The sequence below is a fragment of the Heterodontus francisci genome, chromosome 16 (genome assembly GCF_036365525.1).
Source record: "Heterodontus francisci isolate sHetFra1 chromosome 16, sHetFra1.hap1, whole genome shotgun sequence".
NCBI classification, from domain to species: Eukaryota; Metazoa; Chordata; class Chondrichthyes; order Heterodontiformes; family Heterodontidae; genus Heterodontus; species Heterodontus francisci.
In genome coordinates this window covers 54,266,689-54,289,886 of record NC_090386.1, presented here as the reverse complement: position 1 = coordinate 54,289,886, position 23,198 = coordinate 54,266,689, and the positions used below count along the sequence as shown (strand labels likewise).

The window sequence follows — 23,198 nt, the reverse complement described above, 5'->3', positions numbered from 1 at the left end:
TTTAAATTCTGCATTTGAATTACTGAAGTTAGAGTCTGCAAACAATATTAAAAGGTAATTTAAAAGAGTGAAGTAGTTTAAACAGCTACTTATCCGATGTTAATGCCAAATCAACTTCAGGGTTTATAATCAGCTTTGAATATTTGATATTTGAAACCATTAGAAATATTTTTTGCACTGCTAAAGCCGTAATAGTTATCAATTTCCCAGATGACTCTATAGTGTTATAATCTTTTAAATGGTTGCAATTTGGATTGAATCGAGCCCAAGATTTGTGTCTTTATCTCACCCTCTATTCTACACTGAATTTGATATGAAAGTCTGAGTTTTCAGTCAATCCACAGCAAAACGCTGTTTGTAATACAGTATTGGATTTAAAAGCTTACTCAGAGGCTATATGGATAACGAACGTGCAAAATTAAATGCATGTTATTTTGGCTCAGTTGGTAGATTACTGATCTGCATCAAAAGGTCACAGTTCAAGCCCCAAGCTCCACTCCAGGACAGACTATTCCGGCCAGTGCTGAGAGACTGCTGCATTGTTGAAGGTATCGGATGCTGTCTTGCCTCCAAAATAGCAATCAACAGCACACACACTTCTGGTGCTGGCTGCACCAGACAGCATTTTGCTGAGGATGTCAGCAGGCACATAGGGAGCGTCGGCCAGAAGCATGCAGGGTAGGCAGATTTGACACCACACCGCCATTTTTGGAGCTCAATGCTCCAGCAAAATCTTCTCAACCTTGCACAGCTAAACACGCATTCAGCAAGAAGGATCTCCCACCAGCACTATTTAAAAAGGATCGACTGCTTTCAGGTTAATTGCTGATTGAAAACCACAAAGCACTACTACAATCCCAGGAACAGCCAGTAGAAATCAGAAATAAAAAGAAATGCTGGAAATATGCAGGTCTGGCAGCATCTGTGGCGAAAGAAGCAGAGTTAACATTCAGGTCAGTGACCCTTCTTCAGAACTAGCAGATATTAGAAATGTGAAAGCAAGTAAAGCAGGGTGGGGCAAGAGATAACAAAAGAGGTGTAGATCGGACAAGGTCACAGAGAATAACCGATCAGGTGGTCATGGAGCAAAGGCAAACAATTTATTAATGGTGTGTTGAAAGACAAAGCATTAGTACCGATAGGATGTTAATGGACTGAAAACTGAACAGCCACAAGTACAAACATGAAAAAAAACAGTGGGTAGGCAAACTGAACAAACCAAGATGAAATAAACACAAAAAAAAACTAAAAATAAAAGTAAAATGGGGGCCCCCAACATGCTCTGAAATTATTGAATTCAATGTTCAGTCCAGCAGGCTGTAGTGTGCCTAATCAGTAAATGAGATGCTGTTCCTCGAGCTTGTGTTGATGTTCACTGGAACACTGCAGCAATCCCAAGACAGAGATGTGAGCATGAGAGCAGGCTGGGGGGGGGGGGGGGGGGGGGGGGGAGGGGAAAGAGGGGGAGAGTGTTGAAATGGCAAGCCACCAGAAGCTCAGGGTCATGCTTTCGGACTGAGCGGAGGTGTTCCGCAAAGTCCTCACCCAGTCTGCGTTTGTTCTCCCCTATGTAGAGGGGACCACATTGTGAGCAGCGAATACAGTATACTACATTGAAAGAAGTACAAGTAAATCGCTGCTTCACCTGAAAGGAGTGTTTGGGGCCTGGGATAGTGAGGAGAGAGGAGGTAAATGGGCAGGTATTACATCTCCTGCGATTGCAGGGGAAGGTGCCCTGGGACAGGGACAAGGTGGTGGGGGTAATGGAGGAGTGGGCCAGGGTGTCGCGGAGGGAATGATCCCTTCGGAATGCCGAAAGGGGAAGGGAGGGGAAGATGCGTTTGGTAGTGGCATCACGCTGGAGGTGGTGGAAGTGGCGGAGGATGATCCTTTGGATATGGAGGCTGATGGGGTGGAAAGTGAGGACAAGGGGAACCCTGTCGCGGTCCTGGGGGTGGGGGGGGAGGGGAGGGCAAATCAGAGTTCTTTAGCAACTTTTCAAGTGTACAGGGATTGGCGTAGCACATGAAGAACTTTGTCCTGCCTTCAAGTATTCTGCACAGACCACTTGCTCCCAGACACGAGACCAGTAGTTTGTATTCCCCATGGACTACAGCACACAGGGAGAATGAGGAGTGTGACACAGAGCCGGACAAGTTAATGAAAAAATGGAGGGGGGTGGGGGGTGGAAAAGCTCTTTGCAGGAGGCCATAAATCGCCCAGACTTTTCAAGGAGCAATTCTCCTAACTCAACCTCAACGAGAAACAGTGTGCCAGACCAAGGCCTCGCTGAAATCTGCCACTTGCTGCAGCCACAACTGCAGCCTCAGGAGGACAGGTGTGCCAGGAACTGTGAAGGCGACAGTAGCCGCGAACTCGTGTGTCGGACTCTTTCCAGGTTGGAGAGGGCAATATTTGCAACATCCCCCTTTTCACCATCCTCCGTCGCATAAGACAAGTCACTGAGGATCCGTATTCAAACGAATCCATTTAAATTTTATGCTCACTTGCCAGAGACTAGCAGACAGAACAAGTACTTAGCTTTGCGAGTATTGTACACTTCCCCAGTACAAGATGCCATTGATTTCATAATCATCAGTTTTCAGGTGCTACATGTCAATCTGAAATGTACAGCAACCATAAGGGATTCCACTCCCTCAACATCCAGCTGGTATGCAACCACATGTTGCATATTATGCAGGTCAAAGCTCAGTTTCCCAGCAGGAGTCGTGATGCCTTCATTCTGCAGTAGTCCACTGTATCATGTGCATTTGAGCCACCATGACAAAAGGCATGGACAGCAAAGGCTATCTGCTGACCACCTGACTCGTGACTCTGGTGCACAACCCACACATATGTGGGTAGCGGGCACATAACAAACGTTATGCTGACACACAAAAGGTGACCAAGCTAACCATTCGAGTGCTGAACGAATACTTCAGCTGCCTGGACTGCTCGAGAGCTCTGCAGAACGCACATCAAGATTCATGATGGTCTGCTCCATGCAGCACCACTTCATGCAGGCACAGCTCTCGTCACCAGTTTATAAAATAGGAATAAAGAGGAAGAGGACAACCAATACAGCCCAATTCTGGCCTGGCTGTCCACGATTGACTCATCCGACTACAATACCTGTGAGCGCAAGCTCAATTCTCCATTCCTGAACAGCTGCATAACTTACCTTCTTTGTTACTGAACATCATAGCATCCTGTTGGCCACAATGTTGATAATGAAAGACACCATACTACAAACATCCCAAACCAAATTTCTAAATATACCATCTTGTATGCAAAAAAAAAAGTCACCTAATCACCCTTGTACACTCCTTAAGATCCTGCCTTCTTTGTGCCTTTACTACTATGAGTTCTCATATGCAGTGCTACCCCAGTGGATAGAGCAGGGCTGGTAGATGTGTGGGGAAAGACTACAGATGGCCTTGTCGGAGAACCTTGGGCATTTCTGGCCCGAGAAGCTGGGGTTTAGATTCCACCATCTCAGCAAGGATAGCAGCAATCTGGGGTGGCTAGCTGGCAAGAGGGAACAGCAAGGCCACTGGCAGAGTGGCAGTGGTGAGAGGACAAACACTTTCATTTTGAGAGAGGACTGTAGGTTCGTGCTGCACAGTGCAGCAGCCACACCCCAGGGCAGCGGCTCAGCAATCTGAGCAAATGTGTGGGAGAGCAGATCACTAAAATTCTGTGACACACTGGAAGTCTTTTTGAACTCTGGTATCCACAGCTACAATGGCAGAAAACAGAGCTTGCCTTATTTCAGTTGGAGCTTCCACTGCAGCACCCAAAATGGGTAGCTTCTACTTGTGACTGGATAGAAGCTGAGATAGCCATTTGACACTGTCATCATTTGATCCACAAGTATTCTTATGAAGTTGGCCACTACTTCTACACTGGGAAGAATGGCACAGAGCTTGGAGCCAAGTTGGTACCAGACACCACACTCAGACACTGACTAGTCTTTCAGGCAAGCCTGCCAATGCATCAAGCAGTGTGCATACCCATCAGCCTCCTTCTGTACATACCAAACCTCCATAGCAACAGAATCTGCATGCAATCCTGCCCTATGAGCTAGCACTAGTGCTACCCTTCGCCACTGCCCTGGCTGCAGGCCACTCATGCCCAGGGTCTCACCTGCCTCTATGCTATCCTCAGTGTCAATATCTGAGCTGATCGCTGCGAGTGTGAGAGCGAGTGACTGTTTCTTCTCCACACAGCAGGATGACTGGGAAGTCTTCTGATTGTACTCCCATAATGTTCCAGGTGTTTCTGGACCAGACTTCCCCTTTTTGGCCAGTGTTGATGAGATGAGGCTGATAGGTATTTTGGTTGTTTGGTGGGGCGGGGGGTTAGTAATTTTCCATAGAAAGAAAAGTTCTTTCCTGACATTGCGTTATTGTTCAGATTGTTCTGCTGACGTTCCATCGCCTCTGGATTGTGAGGGAGGCACCAGGACCAGAGGTAGCATTCCAGTCACTTGTGAGCCTCCTCCTTGCTTCCTCCAGCATTGATGCCTGCATCAGCAATGCTATGTCATTAGCATAGACAAACTTCCAGGATTTGGTGCCAGGCATGTCCACCATAGATGTTGAAAAAGTCTATCGCTGAGCGCATTTGAAGTGGCCTTACCCGATACTTCTGCGGATTACTGCTCTGACTCCTTACTGCAACTGCAAAGATCATAGATGTGCAGCTAAAAGCCACCTTGGAGGATAGTGTCAGAGACACTAAGTCCACTCCAATGGAGTAATTCCCGGTGCTGTCTCATCTACCATCCTACGCAATGCCATCATGTGTCGTGCGATGGAAAAAGTCATGAGCAACACCGACCTCTGCATGCACAGGAAACTTTTAAAAAAAAAGACGGGAAAATGTTCACACTTGTGCCAGCCACTCTGGGAAACAGTAGGTAATACTCATGCAGCTGACATCAACCCACAATCCGAACGGAAGGAAGGGAAAGGGAAAGGGAAAGGGAAAGGGGAAAACACACAATTGCATCATTGACCCAGCAGCAGGAGATTAAGGTCAGCGACCTCAAACCGTGGAGGTAGCTCAATTGCATCCACACATGGAATGGACAATGAGACGACCTGCTCCATAAATGGAAGATGAAGGACGACCCAAAGTGTGATTGTGGACCTGCGTCCCACACCACAGAACATATCACGTCAACTTGCCCACTAAGACTCGTTGTGGGAGGCACCTCATTTTTTCCACTCAGCATCTCAACAGGCCATTGAATGGGCAATCAAACTAGACATCCCATTAGAAGCTTTTCCATTCATACGCAAGTAAAAGTGCTACTATCCTCCTGCTCTTCTACCACTGCCTGGCCAGGTAGCAGTTACTGAATATCTGACAAGGGGAAAAGGTACAACGCTGGGATCATGGTGAGTCTTGGGGGCGCAAAAAGAGATGCATGCTTGCAAAGCAAACCCGACCCCAGCCCGAATGCCGGAACCGGAAGTTACATGTCGTCGGGTCGGATCGGGTAGCCGGCCTTTACCCACGTACTGATGTAAAGGCCTGCTACCCGACCCAACATGTGTCGGGCTTCGTTTGCAGACCTTTAGTGAGGAGGAGAATTAGGTATGAGCATATCTTCAGTGGTTTCAGTCCCACCGCAGGACATAGTTGCCCCAATAAAAATACAGTCTTCTTGACGGACAGAAGATGAAGCAGTGCCTGTCCCCTACTGGTTATGTGCTACCATGTCCTGCGAAAGGGGGAAAGTGTGTCAGTGTGTGGTACAAACTATCTGGGAGATGTGGCTGCCATAGTTGACTAGCTAGCAGCGTGTGGAATGCGAGATATGGGCGTGAGTTTTGCAGCAAGTGCTTGCATGAAGTTATGAATGGCTTGAGTTCTGATAGAGATCATGAGATGAGTGATGGAGGGTATGATGCATTGAGCAGTATGCAAGGCTAATGGTGTTGTTGGTGGGATATGCATTTGAAGACGTGTGGTCATTGAACTTCTTCCAGCACTGCATACAGGTCCTCGGGGCTGGACTCCCAGCATTGATGGCCACGGCTATCAAGTTCCACTGCCTTCTCAGTTTGTCTGAGCCCCTGCGGATTAAAAGGACATCTCTCCACCTTTTCACCTTCTCAACCACGACCTCAGTGCATCGTCGGAAAATCCTGGAGCCTGCTCGCTCCCATATTGTGCCATTCTTGTGTTTTCCTCAGGTCAAACTCCATTTTTTTTTTTAAATGACTTCCAGTACCTGCTTCAAAGTACACTGCCACTTTGAGGGGTGCAGGATGTCTAAGTATTGCAGGCCAGCTTAAACTTGTGTTAACTTTACCATTTTGCACCCCATTTTGTGGGGGTCACACGTCAGCATAGCATCAGCTACATGCTACAATCATTTAAATAAGCAAGAAGCACAGAATTTGCATGCTGCCTGAATTGGAAGCAACAGGTGTAGCTTAATCGCACAACATGATCCCATTCCGGTTTCCGGTCTTAAAAATCGATTTTCACAAGCAACCTTTAAATGGGATGTTAGACCGAGGCTCCATTTGACTATTCAGCTGGATGTAAAAGATCCCACGGCATTCTTCAAAAGAACAGAGTGCTCCTGCAGTGTTCTGGCCAACATTCATCCCTCAGCCAACACCACCCGAAAGCAGATTAACTGCTCATTTATTCTGTTTGCTTGACCTTGCTGCATATTGCCAGCCACATTTGTTTGCTTAACAGCAATGGCCACAAAGAACACTGTAATTCATTAACAGTGAAACAGATGTCTGGAGGTTGTGATATGTTACATAAATGTAAATTCTTATGCAATCACAATGGAGTTGGGCCACGGTTATATTTTTAAGGAATATACTTTAAAAAGGAGCAGTTTGGCCTGTGCCAAGCAATGTTGTCAAAAGTGGGAAAGTCCTGGATTCCTTGAATGAGCAAATACTGGAAGCCATAATTTAACATTGAGAAATAATACCAAGGAAAAAAATTCTTCTGAGAAAATACCTAGTAAATTTGCAAAACACAACTTTTTTTTTTTAAAATGGTGATTCATACAATCAAAACATAAATGCACCACAAGAATAAAAATTGATGATTGCACTGAAATGCAAGTGTCACGGGGATACGCTATGTAATGTTACAACCGAGGCGGGAGGAATGCACTGTTTATTCTTGTCCCACTTCTTCACAGGTCATAACATATAACTAAATTTTCCCACTTACCGATACAGTCAATCATATACTCCATTTTTCCCCAGAATACAGCACACCAACCAGGTTTCTTTAAACAAAATTATCGGATTATAAAAAAAGTCTTAGCCAGTAATGATGTAAAGCATAAACAGATTGAAATATTAAAGTTTGCACGCACGCACGTTAACTGGGAAAAAATGATTTGCGTTTTAGAGCTCATTTACAGATAAAAAGCACTTGGGCTGAATACTCGCTCATTCTTGAAGAAAACAGCAGATGAGATATGTTGTGTTCCAAAACTGACAAACAGTCTGGCCTCCGAATACACGTAGATGGGTCACAGGGATCTTTTAGAACAGTTCTTTTCAGGCGGCAATGAGAATTAATTTTGCAGGCTTTTTTTCATAGACAGGAGGAGATGAGATAACACAGTGGACTTCTCAGGGTCTTTTAGAGGGGTGCTGGAAAGCTGAGCTAGGTTATGGTCATCTTTCCTTCCTTGGGAATTCTCTTCTCTCCTTGGAAGTTCTCTCCCTTTTTATTTTATCTCTTCTTGGAGGTTCTCTTCTCCAACTGCAAACAATTCAAAAGTGAAACTGGAAACAGAAAAGTCCACCTTCTGACCTGTCTCTTCTCTGCACACATCTTCCCCAGTTACCAGGGTTGCTGTTTTTAACGAGTCACGTGAGAACCAGTAATTTTTGTTGTCAAATAAATACTCTTGATGACTCTCTTGGAAAACATCTGGCCCAACATTTCTTCAGTTTGACTACGAATTCCTCAAAAAATATACTTAACAAAAACAGAAGCAATTTCATGACAGTAAGCATACAGCTAGATTAGCTGTCAAGGTGTTTTCTTTATGCTTAAGGTTATCATTCAAAACTGTGGACGGCACAGTGGCGCAGTGGTTAGCACCGCAGCCTCACAGCTCCAGCGACCCGGGTTCAATTCTGGGTACTGCCTGTGTCTGCGTGGGTTTCCTCCGGGTGCTCCAGTTTCCTCCCACATGCCAAAGACTTGCTGGTTGATAGGTTAATTGGCCTTTATAAATTGTCCCTAGTATAGGTAGGTGGTAGGGAAATATAGGAAGAGGTGGGGATGTGGTAGTAAGGTGGAATTAGTGTAGGATTAGTATAAAATGGGTGGTTGATGGTCGGCACAGGCTCGGTGGGCCGAAGGGCCTGTTTCAGTGCTATATCTCTAAACTGAACTAAACAAGTTGCCACTTCTGGTGGCAAATACAGATTCAATGCAACAGTTCAAAAGGAACTGGACAAATTCCTTATTATGGCTAATATTGCGTACAAAAGATCGGTGAGATGTTGGTTATATACATCATGGTCACTGATCTGCTGAGCTTATTTTGAATGCCTTTTGCAGGGGTGAGGTCTCCAGACGTTCTTTTCCCTGAGGGGACCTAGGGTACTTATATTGTTTCTTGCCTCTCCCAGGAGCTTACAAGACTGCAGATGGGAGAGATCGTTTGGGGTCACGATGTCATGACTATTTGCGACAGCCTTGAGAAATCAGCTAGTCTTTACCTGTTGGTCTTTTCATATGCTCATATGCAACAGCAAGAGCTTTGACATTTCAATACATTTTATCATGCTTTTCCCCCCTGTATGCTTTCGCACTGCAACTCCACTTTATAAAAAATCAATCCCATTTACTGTAAATTTTCAAAACCAAGGATATAGCTATGTACATTTCAATATCATTTTATAGGATGATGCATTTCTGCTGGCTCATCTAACCAACATAAATTTCAGTAGATCTGACTATTAAAGCAATGGGTGTGGAATTTCTTTTGGGCCTCCTTATCTCGAGAGACAATGGATACGCGCCTGGAGGTGGTCAGTGGTTTGTGAAGCAGCGCCTGGAGTGGCTATAAAGGCCAATTCTGGAGTGACAGGCTCTTCCACAGGTGCTGCAGAGAAATTTGTTTGTTGGGGCTGTTGCACAGTTGGCTCTCCCCTTGCGCCTCTGTCTTTTTTCCTGCCAACTACTAAGTCTCTTCGACTCGCCACAATTTAGCCAAATTTCAGTAGATCTGACTATTAAAGCAATGGGTGTGGAATTATACTATAGTATCTATATAATGATTAGAGGTGTATGCCAATTCCCCAGCTAATAAGATATTTTAAAATGTCACCACTAGCACTCCCTGCAACTCAAAGCTCGGTCTTCCATCAAGATTCAATGTGTTACAAGGTGGAATTAAAAACTTGGTATCAAACTCAAAAAAGTGGCACGAAGATTAAACACCAACTGCTTTGTATTACTATCAACAATTATTTGAATAGGGTTGTGTGCGTTATGGAATCAAGATACACCTTTTTGTACAATGGAATATTCAATAACAATGCTTATAGTAACAAGCTTTCCACTGCACCAGTTCCAAAAACTGATTTATAATGAAGCATAGGTACTTCATTTCACCCTTCTTTTTACACAAACTATTATTGCAGTTATACCACAGATTATGATGACGGTGGTGAAGCTAAGGAGGAACAAGTTATGGTGCCCCAAGTGCACAGTTCTATGCTCATGATAAGTGGGGCTTCTGTGCATATGAACAGCAAATCCTAGGGATGCTTTTTAAACTGACAAGCTGAGCAGTCTAATTTAAAAAAATGCAACTACTATAATCTTATTGGGATAACATTCTTGATAAATACAATCAGAAGTCTTTCTAGATACATGACTTTTAACTCGTAACTCAAAGAAATCATACATTATTAATTGCATAGACCCTATAAATACTTTCACTACCCAACTCAGCCTCTGTGTCAATATCATTGTCAACTTTAGGTGGCTGCCTGAATATCACATCATCTACATTAGAAAGATTCCCTGAAATAAAATGCATGATCAATTAGTGAGGCAAATGTTATCAGCCTGAAATGGAATACTGAACCCACATTGCCATACCCTGCATTTATTTCTTTTCAAAATGAAATAAATGCTATTAAACTTCTTTGATCTGTTGCTCTATAGAGACAATTTCAAACATATCGAATTGTTAAATTCATTTGTATGGTGTACAATACAAGTTCTTGAAGTGCATGGAAAACTATTAAACGGTCCTAATGGGCCATTAGGGCAAATTTGCTTCAACAGAGCCCTGGATACAATTGGTCGTTCCTTTTTTTAAAAAAGCTGGTGTAACCTCGGCATTAACAATGAAAACTAGATTCAAAACATGGCCATCAGGGGTAAGACAAACAGACAATGATACAAAGCAAAATCTTGACTATTATGTCTCAAAAAGGCAGGAACAAAATGGAGATATTTAAAACTTCATAGCTTCCTTTCATATACCTTTCCCAATAAAATCCAAAACAGTGGCATATTGCTAGAGAAGGCAACAGAGAGAAGGGACCTCTACAGTAGGGCCAGACTAATGATAGACAACATCAACATATGGCTGGAAATATCTTTTTGAACTATAAACATTTTCAATTTAGCACACTTCATCAGTCACTGTGGCTAACAACACTACTGGGTTAAGTGGGGAACAATCTCTGATGGAAAACACATGGTATACTGTAATCACATGAAACTTTACTCATAATTAAAGGCTTCATTATGCAATATCCCTAGTTTTGTAGAATTAATGGATCGCAGCTAAGAGCTGTTGGAACCCATTAATTGACCTCTGTCTCTATAGTAGGGTAGGGTGGGTAAAACGAAAAAAAAAATAGGTTTAAAAATAAAATCAGCTAGTGGTGCAACTCCAGTTTAGGAAATATGTGAATAATAGGCGAGGACAAAGTCAAACAGTAATGATTCAAGATCAAACATTCTGATCAGGATCCAGCTTCATATGAAGACTGTCCATTTGAAAAAGTATTGGCAGGCAGCTGGTGCTTATAGAACTGTACCTTAGACCTTCAGGAAAGTAAGGAATAAAATGGTGGGAGTAGGTGTTGATGACTATATTTCTCAGCATAAATCCTATTACCTGAAAGCATAGCTCATTAAGAGTTGTCACTCAGTTCATCAGCTCATCACATCAAGTTCTAGGTGACACCTTTGCAGGCTACACTTGAGACTCAAGTCGCAGCATCTGGCACACAGCCTCTAACTTCAACTGGAGCTGACCACTAACTCCATTTCTCTGTACTCTTTTGTATTCTTTTTGAAATACACATCCATTTTTCTTTTTAATTATGGAACAATGTCTGTCTCATTAACCAACTGTGTTGAAATATTGTATTCTAATACCCCTCCCCCCCCAATGAAACAGCTCTACACTTCCCCATTATTACTATAACAAAGCATTGTGCACAAAATCATGGAGATAGAAATTTCAAATGACTAAAACAAAGTGAAAAGATGGACATCTTACAGAATGGAAGTTTCTCCAATGGGGCAAGAAAGAACAGGAAAGGCAAAGACAGTCTTGACAAAGAATTAAAAAGCTGAAATAAAGCTATTGTAAAAAGAAAAAAAAGCCGCTTCTCCCTTATTATGAGTCTTTGCCGCTCTATGCAGCTATTCCCTGGTTTTACTACAATGAACTGATTTTATTGTTCCTTTGTTTATTAATGGGTAGTTCTCCCAAAGAAATTCAAATTGTATTATTCCTTGAATTTGAGACACTTATAAGGAATAAAAACTTTTGTGACTGACCTCAATTAAATAGCAACATTTGTATCAGATACTACCTCATTGCTAAACATATGCTTTTTAAATATGTTGGCCTTTATTGCAAGGGTGATGGAGTAGAAAAGTACAGAAGTATTGCTACAACTATACAGGGCATTGCCGAGACCACAACTAGAATACTGCGTACTGTTTTGGTCTCCCTATTTAAAGGAGAGATATATTTGCATTGGAGGCAGTTCAGAGAAAGCTCACTTGGTTGATTCCTGGGATGAAGGGGTTGCCTTATGAGAAAAGTTTGAGCAGGTTGGGCCTATATTCATTGGAGTTTAGAAGAATCTGACGTGATCTTATTGAAACATAAAAGATTCGAGGGGGCTGAAAGGATGTTTCCCCTCATGACAGGATCTAGAATTAGGGGCAATGGTTCAAAATAGGAGATTTCCCATTTAAGATGGAGATGAGGTGGAATTTCTTCTCTCAGAGGGTTGTTAATCTTTGGAATTCTCTTTCCCAGAGAGAACGGCAGCTCGGTCATTGAATATATTCAAGGCTGAACTAAACACATTTTTGTTCCATAAGGGAGTTAAGGTTTATGGAGAGCAGGCAGGAAAGTGGAGTTAGGGCCACAATAAGAGGAGCAGGTACATGGAACCAAATGGCCTACTCGTGCTTCTTCATTTCTTATGTTCTTCAATTCAGAACAGATAGGAGGAAATAAGCAGCTCATATCCCTTCCAATAAAAATGAATGATTTATTTAAAAGCATATTTCTGAGCCAGTCGACATATATGGATTCCATGCTTATAATTAAAATGGAACTCATGAAATTAAGAATTCTCATTTTAAAATTCAGAATAAAGTCAGCTTTTCATGTCTCTATATCCACAATGTTTAGATTTGAGCAGGTTGAAAGGCCTTTCTGCAAGTACATTTTGTATTGGTTTGCACAATGATCCATGTTGTGTCTAGCCAAGCTACTATCCCAGCAGGGAAAACGTGAGAACTGTACAACTACAGGCTATGGTTTACTGAAGGAAATAACTGCGATCTGGAAATTTCTCTTAGCTGACAAGCGACTAAGCCAGTCAATTTCACGTAGCAGCTCAGAGTTTGTGAATGACTCAATGCACCATCACAACAGCCACTAAAAACATTTTAAAAGGCCTAAATCGTCTCTTGAAAGTAGCGAAATTCAACAACGTGATTCAACTGTTCCCAGTTTAAAACGTACGTAAGCCAAGAATGCTTGATTACAATGTTTGCTGAAGGTAGATACAATATACAAAAAAGTATCCACAACTGTGAAAAAGCAAAACTCACAGGCGGTGGGGTGGAAATAAAATAGAATTGAATTTGCGGGAATGATTATAAAGACAGGCACTAACTTAAAAAAAAACTACTTGCGTATATTTTTATATGAAACCCGTCTTTGAAATAAACCCATTCAACAACACGTGAAACTGTTGCTTGGGGCGCCTTTTCCCGTTTCGTGGGCAATTCATGCAGCACTTCCGCTAAACCGGCATTAGTCTCCCCGTGGTAAAAAAGCTTTTTTTTAAAAAAAACTCAATTCTCATTCCCTTTCTCTCCTCTGGTCGTTTGCCGGTAAAATCTCAAATAGGGGACTGTCTTGTTATTTCTCTTTCTCCATCTCAAAAAGATCCAGCTCCCTCCCGCTGGGCCTGAGAATGTGACAGTCAGCTGAATGTACAACAGCAAAGCAGTTACCCCACCACCTCCCAAATGACACCATCACCTCGGAGACACAGAAAGACAAAACCAATATAGATATAGACAGAAAATAAAACTGACACTCACCTAATCCGGGCGCTACATATATGAAGTAGAGGAATGATGATGACAAGGAGAAGAGAAATAACAAAGCAAACACTGAGCGGTTCGGGATGCGTATAATTCTCATATTATGCTTTAAAATAAATGTAGAAAAATTACAGACGCCCCCGTTAGAGAAAAAAAAACACACTATGGTGACGAGGTCGGGGAAACCAAGCGATCTTATTCAAGAGAGGGGAAGAGAGCGTCCGCGATAAAATAGCGGCAAAAGGGAAGCTGATCACCGCACTCATGAATAAGGAGAAATCAGCCTTTAAGCAGAGGGTATTGCAGCTCTTGCTCCAGCAATTTTTTTTTTTTTTGCTAACTTCCGGCCGAGTAGGTGCCGCCCTCTTTGGCGAAAGAGAAATGAGGAATTATTACTTTCCAGCTTAGTAATGTGTATTCTGTTTCGGACAATGTTGCTGATTTTAAACACACATATTTCCTTCATTCTGTTTAACCCCCAACTCCCATGGTGAAATCGCACTCTTTGTTTTGATATAACTTGCCTATTGAAGGTTCAAGGCTCGGCATCGCCCTCCCTCACTCAGTACGAAGGACAATACTACAACTACAATTTAAAAAAATCGCGCAACAGCTTTAGTTCCGGTCGTGCTTTATTTCACATGGATTTTTTTTAAGATATTGGTTGACTCCCCTGATCTCAAGTGAGTTCCTGGGGTGGGGCAGGGTTTTTGTGCAATTTCGCTGATAGACTGCAAGCGCCTCCAGCAAATATGTCCTGTTTCGACAGCACGGGTGTGGCCCTTTCTGGTTCCATGCGTCAGGACCAAGCTACAATTACATTCCATAACGTGACTCTCTCCTGATAGTGATTCAGGCTGAATCTACTTTGTGAAAGTGGATACAGACGTTCAGTCTGTCTCAATATAATCTCAACATCAGCAACGTACGAATCGTTTCGCAAGGAAAGCATTTAAAACAATTGCCGACTTGGTAAAACCTTCCACGAGTTATTTATTCACTTGGCCCATTCCTAATAGATAGATTAGAGATACAGCACTGAAACACGCCCTTCGGCCCACCGAGTCTGTGCCGACCATCAACCACCCATTTATACTAATCCTACACTAATCCCATATTCCTACCAAACATCCCCACCTGTCCTTATATTTCCCTACCACCTACCTATACTAGTGACAATTTACCTATCAACCTGCAAGTCTTTTGGCTTGTGGGAGGAAACCGGAGCACCCGGAGAAAACCCACGCAGACACAGGGAGAACTTGCAAAGTCCACACAGGCAGTACCCAGAATCGAACCCGGGTCCCTAGAGCTGTGAGGCTGCAGTGCTAACCACTGCGCCACTGTGCTGCCCACTTACTTATTTCTACTTACTGGTCTTCAAAGACCACTGCTGAAACCACACTAAACTGGAAAGTGTAGAGAAACAGCCCATCCATGCCTATCACAGAGGTTTCCCCATCCCTCACTCAGGATAAAGTTTGATCTTTGTTCAGTATCAATGCACTAAAATGACAGGTTTAGAACACAACAAAACTGGCGCTGCAAGATCATATCCCACCACTCGGCCTCCTCTGTTTTACTTTAACAATAAAATTAACATGATTAAAAGTTCAAAATACCAGTCACACTTGAAGGTCGGCTGGACAGCAACTCTTTATATGCTTCTTCCTTCCACAGGGCTGCCAAACATGCACTTCTTCCGACTGTGTAAAAAAAATAGCCCATAGTAGTATAACATTTAAAAAGGCACTAAACACATAGCTAAAGGTGCACACTTGAAAATTCCAATTGGCTGGTAAGAGATCGCTTATATGAAATACTTGACCACTACTACCCAAGCAAGACAGAGGACTAAAACTTCCATACTTAAAACTTCATATTTTGGCAGAGCTGCTCCAGGAGTAGGTCTGTCCGATATGGGACTCCAGATCAATACGGTTAACTTGAACAGCCCTCTGAAATGGCCTAGCAAGCCACCGAGTTGTAGCAAACTGCTATGAAAAAGCCTAATTCAGAATCAAACAGCAAGGACCGCCCAGCATTGGCCGAGGCACTGGACACGACAAAGGCAAACCCAGCCCAGTCAACGCTGCAAAATCCTCCTCACGAACATCTGAGGACCTGTGCCAAAACTCGAAGAAGCACTGAGAGTAACAAGGACACAGAATGTACTCTGGATGGGAGACTTCAATGTCCATCACCAAGAGTGGCTCAGCAGCACCACTATGACTGAACTGGCTGAGTCCTGTCGGACATAGCTACCAGACTGGGCTTGCAGCAGTTGGTGAGAGAATCAACACAAGAATGAGACCTACTTGATCTTATCCTAACCAATCTACCTGTCACAGATGCATCTGTCCGTGGCAGTATTGGTAGGAATGACCACCGCGCAGTCCTTGCAGAGACAAAGTCCCTTCTTCACACTAAGGTCACCATCCATCATGTCATGTGGTACTGCCACTGTGCTAAATGGGATCAAATCAGAACAGATAGTAGCTCAAATCTGAGCATCCATGAGCACAGTGGGCAATCAGCAGCAGCAGAATTTTATACCACCATAACCTGGTATATCCCTCATCCTACCATTACCATCAACACAGATGACCAATGCTGGTTCATCGAGGATTGTAGAAGAGCATGCCAGAAGCAGCACCAGGCATACTTTAAAATGAGGTGCCCAACTGATTAAGTTATAATACAGGGCTACATGCATGCAAAACAACAGAAGCAGCATCCTATAGTCAATTAAACAACTAACAGGAGGAGGAAGTGTCTCCAGGAGCATACCCATCCTCAATTAGGGGGGAGCCAAGCATTTCAGTGTAAAAGACAAGGCTGCAGCATTTGCAACCATCTACGGCCAGAAGAGCTGAGTGGGTGATCAATCTCAGCCTTCCCCTAAGGTTTCCAGCACCTTAGAAGCCAGTCTTCAGTTAATTTGATGCACCCCACAATATCATCAAGAAATGGCTGAGTGCACTGGATAGAGCAATGGCTATGGGCCCCCATAACATCCTGACTGAATTGCTGAAGACATGTGCTCCAGAACTAGCTGTGCCTCTTGTCAAGCTGTTCCAGTACAGTTACAACACTGGCATCTCGCCGCAAAGTGCAAAATTGTCCTGTCCACAAAAAGCAGGGCAAATCCAATCGAGCCAATTACTGCATTGTCAGCCTACTCTCAATCAGCAGCAAAGCAAAGGAAGGGATTGTTGACAGTGCTATCAAGTGGCACTTACTCACCAATAACCTGCTCACCAATGTTTAGTTTGGGTTTTGCCGGGACCATTCAGCTCCAGACTTCATTATGCCTTGATCCAAACAGAGCTGAAGTCCACAGGTAAGGTGAGAGTGACTGACCTTGATATCCAGGCAGTATTTGACTGAGTGTGGCATCATGGAGCCCAACTAAAATTGAAGTCAGTGGGAATTGGGGGAAAACCACTGGTTGGAGTCATACTTAGCACAAAGGAAGATGGTTGTGGATGCTGGATGCCAGTCATCTCAGCCCAGGATATCAAGGGCATTTCCTCAGGGTAGTGTCCTAGGCCCAATTATCTTTATCAGCTTTGTCAATGACGTTCCCTCCATCGTAAGATAGAAGTGAGAACATTCGCTGTTGATTGCACAGTGTTTAGTTCCATTCACAACTCATCAGATGATGGTGCAGCCCTTGCCTGCATGCAGCAAGACCTAGAGAACACTCAGGCATAGGCTGATAAGTGGCAAAGTAACCTTCATGCCACACAAGTGCCAGGCAATGAACATCTCCAACAAGAAAGAGTCTAACCACCCTCCCTTGACATTTAACAGGATTGCCATCATCAAACCCCCACCATCAACATCTATGGGTTTCTATTTTTTTTTCTATTTAGAGACTGAAACAGGCCCTTTGGCCCACCGAGTCTGTGCCAACCAACAACCACCCATTTATACTAATCCTACATTAACCCCATATTCCCTGCCCCATCCCCACCATGCTCCTACCACCTACCTATACTAGGGGCAATTTACAATAGCCAATTTACCTATCAGCCTGCAAGTCTTTGGCTGTGGGAGGAAACCGGAGCACCCGGCGGAAACCCACGCAGTCACAGGGAGAACTTTCAAACTCCGCACAGACAGTACCCAGAACTGAACCCGGGTCGCTGGAGCTGTGACACTGTGGTGCTAACCACTGCGCCACTGTGCCACCCATTGATCAGAAATTTAACTGGACCAACCATATAAGAGCAGGTCAAGGTTGGTTATTCCGTGATGAGTGCCTCACCCTCTGACTCCCCAAAGAATGTCCACAATCTACAAGGCACAAGTCAGGATGTGATGGAATACTCCCCACTTGCCTGGATAGACGCAGCTCAACAACACACAAGAAGCCAGACAACATCCAGGACAAAGTAGTCTGTTTTTGATTGGCACCCCATCCACCACCTTAAGCATTAATTCCTGGCACCTATGCGCACAGGAGTAGCAGTGTGCTCCACCTACAAGATGCACTGCAGAAAATCGCCAGGACTTCTTTGGCAGCACCTTCTATACCCATAAACCTAACCACCTAGAAGGACAACGGCAGCACACACATGGGAAAACTGCCATCTGCAAGTTCACACACCATCTTGACTTGGAAATATATGCAGAAACAGAAGGTTCATAGAGCCCAGCAGGCAGCAGTTCTGGCTGATGAGTTTGCTCTCATTTATAAGTCAGTTTCCCAGAGGAAAACCTTTCCTAATCACCCCACAAATCTGAAAAGAACAAAGGGTGGGAAAGTGATAGAAGTCCAAGCAGTCCTGGGAGGGAAAGAAAAGCAGGAGACACAGGGGACCATCGTCCAGCCAAAAAGGAAGGTGCTGTAAGTAGGAGCGAGACCCGGAGACCTGTGTGCTTCCATTGTAATAAAGCAGGGCATCTAAGAGCTGACTGCTGGAAATTAAAAGGAACACCTGTAGGGTTAATCAGGTCACACCAGCCCAGTGAAGGAAATGGGAACCTAATGGAAAGCATAGCAGAACAAGCTGTGGCTTTAACTGCAGTAAGAGTAAGACCCAGGAAGCTTTCGGCTGAAAGTGAAGGAAAATTTCATAGGATTCCCGAAGGTTATCAGGATTTTATGTCTGAAGGGAGAGTAACTCCATACCCCTCGAGTGGGGGCAAGCAAGCCCATGGTAATTCTCAGGGACACAGGGGTCACTAGATCCCTTTTACTGGGAAAAGGCCTGACCTTTCCCCCAGAGAGTGCAATAAATACCAGAATGGTGGTGAATGGTATTGGAGGGCGACCTAGTTTCAGGACTGGTGACTGTAGGGATTGTCCCTAGTTTGCCTGTGGACAGGGTTGACCTGCTCCTAGGTAATGATCTAGCAGGGATGAAGGTGGTAGCTTCCCCAGTAGTGGAAGAGAGACCACAGGAGGTCAGAGAGACAGGGCAGTGGCAAGATAGGGTCCCCTGCAGTTTCCCTGAATCTGTAATGAATGAGGCCATGATCAAACCTAGAGGAGACTGAATTGGCACTGCAGGCAGATGACCAGGAGGTCTGTCTGTCTGAGACTTTCTTTGGAAAGTTAGAAGACCCAGGGAATGAGTTAAATGGATTTTCCCTAGCTGAGGCTCAGCACGCCGACCCAGTATTGAGAGAGCTAGCACAGGCTGCCCAGTCTGACAGTGAAGCAGAGGGAGGCCCTGATTGCTACTATTTAAAGAATAAGGTACTGATGAGGAAATGGAGTTCTCCTCACAGACCTGAGAGCAAGGAATGATCAGTGGTTCACCAGTTAGTGGTACTGGAGAGAAATATCAAGAATGGACCATGAGACTACAATAGCTGTACATGTCGGTATATGACAAACCAAAGCCCGCATAAGACAGAAGTTCGACTAACCAAAACTCCACAAAGATATGGTGGAGTACTGTAGGAGTTGCCACAGGTGCCAAGTTGAAGGGAAACCCCAGCTTACAGTGAAAACTGCACCCCTAAGTCTTGGAACACCCTCCAGCAGAGGGCTGGTGAACTGTAAGGGACCCCAGCCGAGAACAAAAGGGGACAGGCAGGCACAAGGTTAGAAAGGAAAGGGGAAAAAGAGACCAAGAGGACAGGTTAAAGGAAGTCTGGGAGGAATCCCAAATGGAAACCCCTACTGTCCAGTCAGCCAACCCCAAAATATTTGAAAAGTTAGACCCCACATCCTCCCATGTAAATGCAGATACTAGAAGCACCCCACCAGAGTGGCTAACAGCATTTATAGGAATCTGCAGAGACAAAGAAAGTATACAGGAGGGCCGAGAAACTGAGAATGATGCCTCAGCTAGTTGAGGTGCCACAGGGGAGTGCAGCAGAGTCTGGACAAATACCTGCAAGCAGGAGTGTCCCAGAGGACAAAGAGAAGATTATTAAACAATCCACCCCCACAGTCAGGAGAAAAGGGAACCAACCATCGCATAAGGTGAAAAGCCCTTGCATGACCCATCAAAGCACTGAAAGAGAGTTCAGAGTAGAACCGCCCACTGCTGACCCCCATGAGCAGCACTCCCAGTTAGAGCTAATTAAATCTAACCCTCCCCCTGCAGGCCTCAACAAGAACAAAGACACCCAAGGCAGTCATGCAAATGTGCAAACTGGAAAACTTCCCCCAAAAATCACATGTTTATTGGGATGCCACAAAGGGCAGTTAAAAGCAGAAATGCTACAAAGAAAGGACTTTCTTTATTTCCAAAATATACTTTATTCATAAAAATCTGTAAAAAAAAATACATAATAAAACAGTTCCAAACAGCACCAAGTCAAAAAAATAGAAACAGTGCAAAGGAGGTCAGTTTCCTTCAATACAGGAGTGAGTTGCCTCACAAACCTTCCATTTCATTTTTCATGCCATATACATTTTACAGCAAACAAAAATGTTCCCGATACAGTTCGAGGGCTTTTCCATGGATCAGCCCCTCTGTTCAGCTTGGTGGGGGGACCTTACACAGTGGTCTTTCCCCATTGAGCCTTTGCTGCAGCTGCACCAAGCTTTAGTGCATCCCGCAGCACATAGTCCTGGACCTTGGAATGTGCCAGTCTGCAACATTCGGTCGTGGACAACTCTTTGCGCTGGAAGACCAGCAAGTTTTGCGCAGACCAAAGGGCTTCTTTCACCGAATTGATAGTCCTCCAGCAGCAGTTGATGTTTATCTCGGTGTGCGTCCCTGGGAACAGCTCGTAGAGCACAGACTCCTGTGTTACAGAGCTGCTTGGGATGAACCTCGACCACTGCATCTCTTTCCACACCTGTTTTGCAAAGACACATTCCAGAAGGAGGTGGGCAACCATCTCTTCCCCACCACAGCCACCTCGAGGGCATTGTGCGGAGGGGGTGAGACTTCGGGCGTGCAGGAAGGATCTGACGGGGAGGTCTCTTCTCACCACCAGCCAAGCTACATCTTGGTGCTTGTTTGAAAGTTCTGGTGATGAGGCATTCCGCCAAATGACTTTGGTGGTCTGTTCGGGGAAACATCCGACAGGATCCACCATCTCCTTTTCCCGTAGGGCCTTGAGGACATTCCGTGCAGACCACTGCCTGATGGATCGGTGGTCAAAGGTGTTTTTCCGCAGAAATTGCTCCACGAAGGATAGGTGGTGTGGCACAGTCCAACTGGATGGAGCGTTCCGCCGCAATGTGACCAGGCCCATCCTTCGCAACACCGGGGACAGATAGAACCTCAGCACGTAGTGACACTTGGAGTTTGCGTACTGGAGGTCTACACACAGCTTGATGCAGCCGCACACAAAGGCAATCATCAGGATGAGGGCGATGTTGGGTACATTTTTCCCGCCCTTATCCAGAGGTTTGAACATCGTGTCCCGCCGGACCCGATCCATTTTGGATCCCCAGATGAAGCGGAAAATGGCTCGGGTGACCGCCACAGCGCAGGAGTGGGGTAGCCAGACCTGCGCCACGTACAGCAATGACGTGAGCGCCTTGCAGCTGATGACCAGGTTCTTACCCACAATGGAGAGTGATCGCTGCTCCCACATGCTCAGCTTGTGTTGTACCCTGGCTACTCGCTCCTCTCAGGTTTTGGTGCACGACCCGGCCCTTCCGAACCATATCCCCAGCACCTTCAGGTAGTCTGACCTGATGGTGAAGGGGACAAAGGATCGGTCAGCCCAGTTCCCAAAGAACATGGCCTCGCTCTTGCCATGGTTAACTTTGGCTCCCGAGGCCAGTTCGAACTGGTTGCAGATGCTCAGCAGTCTGCGCACAGACAGCGGATCTGAGCAGAAGACGGCAACGTCATCCATGTACAGGGAGGTTTTACCTGAGTGCCTCCGCTGCCTGGGATTGTCACCCCTCTTATGCTCACATCCTTCCTAATAGACTCAGCAAAGGGTTCAATACAGCAAACAAACAAGACAGGGGAGAGAAGACAGCCCTGTCTGACTCCAGATTGGATCGGGAAACTTTCTGATTCCCACCCATTGATTGAGACTGCGCTACTTATGTTTGTGTAGAGCAGTTTGATCCAATTGCAGATTCCCTCCCCAAACCCCATTTTGGAAAGGACATCCATCATGCAGGTGTGCAATATCCTGTCAAAAGCCTTCTCCTGATGAGGCAGGTGTCCACCCTCCTGTCCCGTACATAGGCGATCGTATCCCTGAGTAGCGCGAGACTATCAGAGATCTTCCTGCTGGGTACAGTACAGGTCTGATCAGGGTAGATCACCAACTCCAGAGCAGACTTGACTTGACTGGCTATGACTTTGGACAGAATCTTGTAGTCAACATTAAGCAGTGAGATGGGCCTCCAATGTCTGATTTCTGCCCTCTCCCCCTTCCGCTTATAGATGAGGGTGATGATGCCTTTACTCATGGATTCTGACATGCTGCCGGCCAGGAGCATACTCTCGTATACTTCCAGCAGGTCTGGGCAGACCCAGTCCCACAGTGCCGAATACAACTCAACCGGTAAGCCATCACTTCCGGGAGTTTTACTTGTCTCAAAGGACTTGATGGCCTTTGTCAGCTCGTCCAGAGTTAGCGGCTTGTCCAGTCTCTCCCTCCTGCTGTCATCTAAGACCTCTGTGATAGATGACAGGAAGGACTGGGAGGCTCTGCTGTCTGTGGGCTTCGCGTCATACAGCCCTGCATAAGAGGATTTGCTGATCCTTAGTATGTCGGACTGCGAAGACTTTGCCGAGCCATCCTCTTCCTTCAGGCTGCTGATAACAGACCACTCTCTATGTATCTTTTGGAAGAAGTAACGCGAGCACGTCTCATCCTGCTCAATGGAGCGGACTCTGGACCGGAAGATGATTTTGGAGGCCTCCATGGCAAAGAGCGAGGCCTGCTGGCTCTTCACCTCACGGAGGTCCTCCTTGACCTCGACCCCCATCGACTGCAACGGGAGCAGATTTTGCATACTTTTCTGGAGTCGGGACATTTCCCTCTGTCTCTCTCTCGCCCTCTGAACACCTTTGAGGATAAAGAACCTCGATATTCTCCTTGATCGCGTCCCACCAGTGAACTGGAGACTCAAAGAGGGTTTTCACGGTTCTCCAACCTTTGTAATCCCTTTTGAGTCCCTCAACGTT

At 45.0% G+C, this 23,198-nt stretch overlaps 1 protein-coding gene across 4 annotated transcripts in view; it reads right to left on the bottom strand.

Moving 5' to 3' along the window:
• Nucleotides 1-14,228, bottom strand: part of LOC137378109 (beta-1,4-galactosyltransferase 5-like) — a 103,394-nt gene extending 89,166 nt beyond the window's left edge. For 2 of the 4 annotated variants that reach the window (XM_068048205.1, XM_068048208.1), the window contains exon 1: nt 13,621-14,079. In XM_068048205.1, the coding sequence (XP_067904306.1) occupies nt 13,621-13,723 (103 nt within the window). In that variant the 5' untranslated portion in view covers nt 13,724-14,079. Of the gene's footprint in view, nt 1-13,620; nt 14,080-14,147 lie in introns of those variants that run through there. The other 2 variants (XM_068048207.1, XM_068048206.1) reach the window with 2 other exon arrangements.
• Nucleotides 14,229-23,198: the final 8,970 nt, after the last annotated feature.